General features: G+C 45.6%; 1 protein-coding gene across 1 annotated transcript in view; it reads right to left on the reverse strand.

The window, feature by feature from the left end:
- Positions 1-247: 247 nt before the first annotated feature.
- Positions 248-6,276, reverse strand: part of LOC148773528 (uncharacterized) — a 55,023-nt gene continuing 48,994 nt past the window's right edge. The window contains exon 2 of the mRNA XM_088834325.1: positions 248-6,274. Coding sequence (XP_088690451.1) covers positions 6,264-6,274 — 11 coding nt within the window. The 3' untranslated portion in view covers positions 248-6,263. The remainder of the gene's footprint in view (positions 6,275-6,276) is intronic.

The following is a 6,276-nucleotide window of genomic DNA, read 5'->3' on the forward strand; positions in this document are numbered from 1 at the left end:
GCCTAATCCCTCCATCAGACCCCGGCAAACACCCTGGCCCCCACGGTGCTTCTCACATCCCTCCCCAACGTGGTCTTTTTGAAGCCTGAACAAGACAATGACATGCTCCTCCATGTGATTCCCCTCACCTGATCAAGCCAGGTCTTCATCCATTCCAGATGACTCCAAGGGCCTCATTTTCTCCAGAATCCACGTGTGTGGCTGCTGTCTATGACTATCTATATGGGACTATGGCAGTCTCCTAAAATGAGAGTTATTTTATACAAAGAGAATGGAGTGAATGGTAGCCACCAAAGATGTGTCCACCCAGAAAATGGGATGAGGGCCATATCTGGGAAAATGGTCTTTGTAGATGTAGTTAAGGATCTCAAGGTAAGGTCATCTAGCGTTAGGGGGACCTTCAATCCAACTGACAAAGTCCTTACGAGAGACAAAAGAGGACACAGATAAGATGCCTTGTGAAGACGGAGGCAGAGATGCAAGGGAGGGGGCCACAAGCCCAGCGACCCCTGGAGCCCCTGATGCTGGAAAAGGCAGGAAGGACCCTATCCTGGAGCCTCTGGAGGGACCTCAGCCCTGCACCACCTTGATCTCAAGTGTCTGGTCTCCAGGACTGGAGGAGGATGAACTCCTATTGTTTTAAACCACCCAACGTGGTCATTTGTTAGAGAAGCCCAGAGAACTCACACAGCCCTGCTCTGTAGGATCCTAGAAGTGTGGGTCTCACTAAACGCAGATGGAGGCTGGAATATGGAACCCTTAGAGTCAACACTGACCCTCAGAAATGCTAAAACAGTGGCTGGACTCCAGAATGTTGAGAGGTCAAGTCTATAGCCTGTACCTAGGGGTACCGACTGCACACGTCTCCCCAGCTTCTTACACCTGTATATATGGCATAATAAGTATCTAGTCCTGACTGAGGACGTTTAATGTCACTGTTCACATTGCTCATTAAGAACCCACCAGTTACACAGGGGAAAACCCAATTAGGATGCTTGCTCTACCAATGAGATCCTAATTGGGTTTTCACCTGTGTAACTGGTGGGTTCTTAATGAGCAATGTGAACAGTGACATTAAATGATAACCCTGTATGTGCGAGAGCAAAAGAGACACAGATGTATAGAACAGTCTTTTGGACTCTGTGGGAGAGGGCGAGGGTCGGATGATTTGGGAGAATGGCATTGAAACATGTATATGATCATATGTGAAACGAATCGCCCGTCCAGGTTCAATGCATGATACAGGATACTCGAGGCTGGTGCACTGGGATGACCCAGAGGGATGGGATGGGAAGGGAGGTGGGAGCGGGGTTCAGGATGGGGAACAAGGTACACCCATGATGGGTTCATGTCAGTGTATGGCAAAACCAATACAATATTGCAAAGTAATTAGTCTCCGATTAAAATAGATAATTTTTTTAAAGGATGCTTGCTATACCAATGAGCAATTCAGAAGCTGGTCGGGAGTGGGGACTTATGTGCAGATAGCAGGCTTTCCACCCTCCCACCCCTCCTCCACACTCCTCACACTCCATCCCCAATCCGACAAGGAGGGTCCTCAGTGGGAAGCTGGGGGATCACACAGAGGTATCTTTAAGAAAATGCTGCCTGATCCCCAGGCTAGCTGCTCCTGAACATTCTCCACCCATCCCACTTAAAATACCTGAATATGTGCAAAGAAAATTAGAGATACCAAGGAACATTTCATGCAAAGATGGGCACAGTAAAGGACAGAAATGGTATGGATCTAATAGAAGCAGTAAATACTAAGAGGTGGCAAGAATACAAAGAAGAACTGTACAAAAAAGATCTTAATGACCCAGATAAACATGATATTTTGATCACTCACCTAGAGCCACACATCCTAGAGTGCAAACTCAAGTGGGCCTTAGGAAGCATCGCTATGAACAAAGCTAGTGAAGGTGATGGAATTCTAGCTGAGCTACTTGAAATCTTGAAAGATGAAGCTGTTGAGGTGCTGCACTCAATATGCCAGAAAATTTGGAAAACTCAGCAGTGGCTACAGGACTGGAAAAGGTCAGTCTTCATTACAACCCCAAAGAAAGGCAATGCCAAAGAATGCTCAAACTACGGCACAATTGCACTCATCTCAAACGCTAGTAAAGTCATGCTCAAAATTCTCCAAGCCAGGCTTCAGCAATATATGAACCGTGAACTCCCAGATGTTCATGCAGGTTTTAGAAAAGGCAGAGGCACCAGAGACCAAATTGCCAACATCCTCTGGATCATGGAAAAAGCAAGAGAGTTCCAGAAAAACATCTATTTCTGCTTCATTGACTATGCGAAAGCCTTTGACTGTGTGGATCACAATAAACTGTGGAAAATTCTGAAAGAGATGGGAATACCAGACCACATGACCTGCCTCTTGAGAAACCTGTACGCAGGTCAGGAAGCAACAGTTAGAACTGGACATGGAACAAGAGACTGGTTCCACACAGGAAAAGGAGTACGTCAAGGTTCTATCTTGTCACCCTGCTTATTTAACATCTATGCAGAGTACATAATGAGGAACGCTGGGCTGGAAGAAGCACAAGCTGGAATCAAGATTGCCAGGAGAAATATCAATAACCTCAGATATGCAGATGACACCACCCTTATGGCAGAAAGTGAAGAGGAACTAAAAAGCCTCTTGATGAAAGTGAAAGAGGAGAGTGAAAAGGTTGACTTGAAGCTCAATATTCAGAAAAGAAAGATCATGGCATCTGGTCCCATCACTTCATGGGAAATAGATGGGGAAACAGTGGAAACAGAGTCAGACTTTAATTTTTAGGTTCCAAAATCACTGTGGATGCTGATTGCATCCATGAAATTAAAAGACACTTACTCCTTGGAAGGAAAGTTATGACCAACCTAGATAGCATATTAAAAAGCAGAGACATTGCTTTGCCAACAAGGTCCATCTAGTCAAGGCTATGGTTTTTCCCGTGGTCATGTATGGATGTGAGAGTTGGACTGTGAAGAAAGCTGATCGCTGAAGAATTGATGCTTTTGAACTGTGGTGCTGGAGAAGAATCTTGAGAGTCCCTTGGACTGCAAGGAAGTCCAACCAGTCCATTCTAAAGGAGATCAATCCTGGATGTTCATTGGAAGGACTGATGCTAAAGCTGAAACTGCAATACTTTGGCCACCTCATGCGACGAGTTGACTCACTGGAAAAGAGTCTGATGCTGGGAGGGATTGGGGGTGGGGGGAGACGGGGACGACAGAGAATGAGATGGCTGGATGACATCACCGACTCGATGGACATGAGTTGGAGTGAACTCCGGGAGTTGGTGATGGACAGGGAGGCCTGGCGTGCTGTGATTCATGGGGTCGCAAAGAGTCGGACACGACTGAGTGACTGAACTGAACTGAACTGAGATATCTAACAGATTGTTGACAAAGCTGAGCCTTTTCCCTTGATGCCTTGTAACTGCAGCCTGCAAGAAACTTTAAGAAATCTTCTGAGATTCATGAATAAGCTTCCTCTACCTCAGCACAGAGCAATATATCATCTCCATATTGTAACATCACCGCTTCAGAGCTACTAAAGTTTTGTATATGCCATGACAAACTTTGTCCAAATGAGTAAGGACTGTCACAAAATCCCTGGGCCAAAACTGTCCAGGTTAACTGAAAAGCTGGCTGCGTAGGGTCTTCAAAGGCAAATAGAAATTGACTTTCCTCTGCCAAAGGCACTGAATAGAAAGCATCTTTCAAATCAATTACTGAGAAATATTTCGCTCATTCAGGAATTTCAGACAATAGAGTATAAGGATTAGGCACCACGGGGTGTAAAGGAACTACAGCCTCATTTATTATTCATAAATCTTGATCTAGTCTCCATTTACCATTTGATTTCTTTATACCCAAAATAGGAGTGTTGCATGGACTGTTACAGGGAACTAATAGTCCCTGCTCCTTTAAATTGTCGATGATGGGTTTAAACCTTCCTTAACCTCAGGTTTCAGTGGATACTGCTTCTTATGTGGAATTAAGTGCGAGTCTTTGAGCTTGACAACCACAGGAACAGCATTTTGTGCTCGACCCACAGATTTTCCATCAGCTCATACTCTAGGATTTACATTTTGTTCAACTAAAGGGAGAGAAAGGGAGGGCTCCATATTCATGAAAACAGAGGCATGGACCTTGCTCAGTATGCTGCTGCTGCTGCTGCTGCTAAGTCCCTTCAGTCGTGTCCGACTCTGTGCGACCCCATAGACAGAAGCTCACCAGGCTCCCCCATCCCTGGGATTCTCCAGGCAAGAACACTGGAGTGGGTTGCCATTTCCTTCTCCAATGCATCCCCAAAAGTGGTGAGGGAGACTCTGGCACGATCAAAAACTCCTGTGAAAATAGCACAGAATCCCAGTTACAACATAAAGAATAACTGAAATAATACGTTTTGGCTCGACCAGACTAACTCATTATGGAAGTGGATTGGGAAGAAAGTGGGCCAGGGGCTTCAGTAAGCATGGAGTAAGTTGCCCCAGTATCTAAAAGGAAATCGACGGATTGGCCCCACACAGTTATTAATACCCGGGGTTCCTCAGGTGTAATTAGGACGGGAGCTTGTGTGGGGACCCCTGGGCACCTTCAGTCCTGATAGTCTTGAGAGTCTGACCCCTTAGACCTATGCCTCTGGGGGCAGTCTCTCTTCCAGTGTGGTCCTTTGCAGACCAGACATGGAGCCGGGGGCAGCTTAGGTGCCTGAGGGCAATCCTGCTTGAGGTGCCTCTCCTTTCCACAGTAATAGCAAGCCCATCCCTTTTCACCTGGGTCCCTCTGGGCATTTTTCTCAGGCTGTTTAAGAACGGTTTTCATAGCCATTGCAAAGGCCTGTTCCTTGGTCTTTCTCTTCCTACCATAATAGACTGTCTGAGCCAGCTGTAACAGAGTATCTAAAGACTGATTTGGTCCATACGCCCATGTTAATAGCTTACGGTGGATATCTGGAGCTGACTGAGTGAGAAATCTATCCTTTAAGATCACTTTTCCCTCTTCACTTTTGGGATCAATCTCAGTGAATCTGCGAAGGGCTTCTCTCAGTCTATCTAGGAATTTACCAGGAGCTTCCTTCTCCTCCTGTTCTATATTTGCCAATTTGCCATAGTTTAAAGGCTTAACACGTGCCTGACTGAGTCCTTCAATAATACATCTGACAAAATGACTCTGATCCCATCTCCCTTTAGCTGTGTTGTAGCCCCAGTTTGGTTCTATAGTTGGGACTACCTGATTCCCAGTGGGGAGGGCGGTTATCTTGTCCTGCCTCTTCCCTACTGATTCATTACCAAGCCATTCGTCTCCAGAAGCAACCGCTTTCCCCAAAACTCGACTTTTTGAGTCGGGAGTCAGTGTTTGTCCCAAGATACTCATCACATCTTTTCAAATAAGGTCATAAAGCAGAGTAACACCTTTAAAAGCTCAAATATATTTTTCTGTTTCCTCTAAATAGTCTCTCAGATCCTCTTTGATTCTTTGTATTTCTTGATAAGAAAAAGGCTTATTAACAATCATAGACTGATTATTTCTCCCGGTGGGTGCTTCACGAGGGGCAACAGCTTGTGTGGCTGTTCCTCAGTCTCTCTGGCTGCTCTGTGCATATGATCCCTGGGATAGATTGGCGAAACCTGCTTTTCTTTATCTCTTTGTCTCCTGCCCTCCATCTCATCTCTTACTTCGATGGTCTGAGTTTTTACTGAAACCAGAGTAGTCTGAGGTCGTACTGAGACAGGAGTTGTTTGGACTTCTACATGGGCAGTTTGAATCTCAGTTTGGGTTTCCACTGAGACCAAAGCGGTTTGAACCTCAGTTTGGGTTTCCACTGAGACCAAGGCAGTTTGAACCTCAGTTTGGGTTTCCACTGAGACAAAGGCAACCTTTCTTGGGGGTTTCTCTGGCTTGCAGTTTGCTCAGATTGGAGCCCCAAGTATGGGGGCAAAGTAGGAGGACAGGAGGGAGCTGAAGGTTTCACACCCTAATCTATATTCTTAGGGAATAAATCTGGCATATTTTGCTGAGAGAAAAAGGGCAACACATATGCTACCTCTACCCATTTCCCTCGTTCTTTACAGAACTGGTCTAATTGTAAAACTGTATTATATTTAAGAGACCCTACAACTGGCCACTGTTCGCTGTCCTCCAGTGGGTACGGTGGTCATGCAGTATCACGTAGGAAGACCAGGTGTGTCTTCTTTAAGCTCCGGGGATCAAATCTATCCCAGTTTTTCAGGATACAGTTCAAAGGAGTGAGTCTGGAATTATTAGCTCCCATCT

The sequence above is a fragment of the Moschus berezovskii genome, chromosome X, assembly GCF_049115385.1.
Source record: "Moschus berezovskii isolate FMDL1 chromosome X, NW_MosBer_1.0, whole genome shotgun sequence".
In the NCBI taxonomy this organism is placed as follows: domain Eukaryota; kingdom Metazoa; phylum Chordata; class Mammalia; order Artiodactyla; family Moschidae; genus Moschus; species Moschus berezovskii.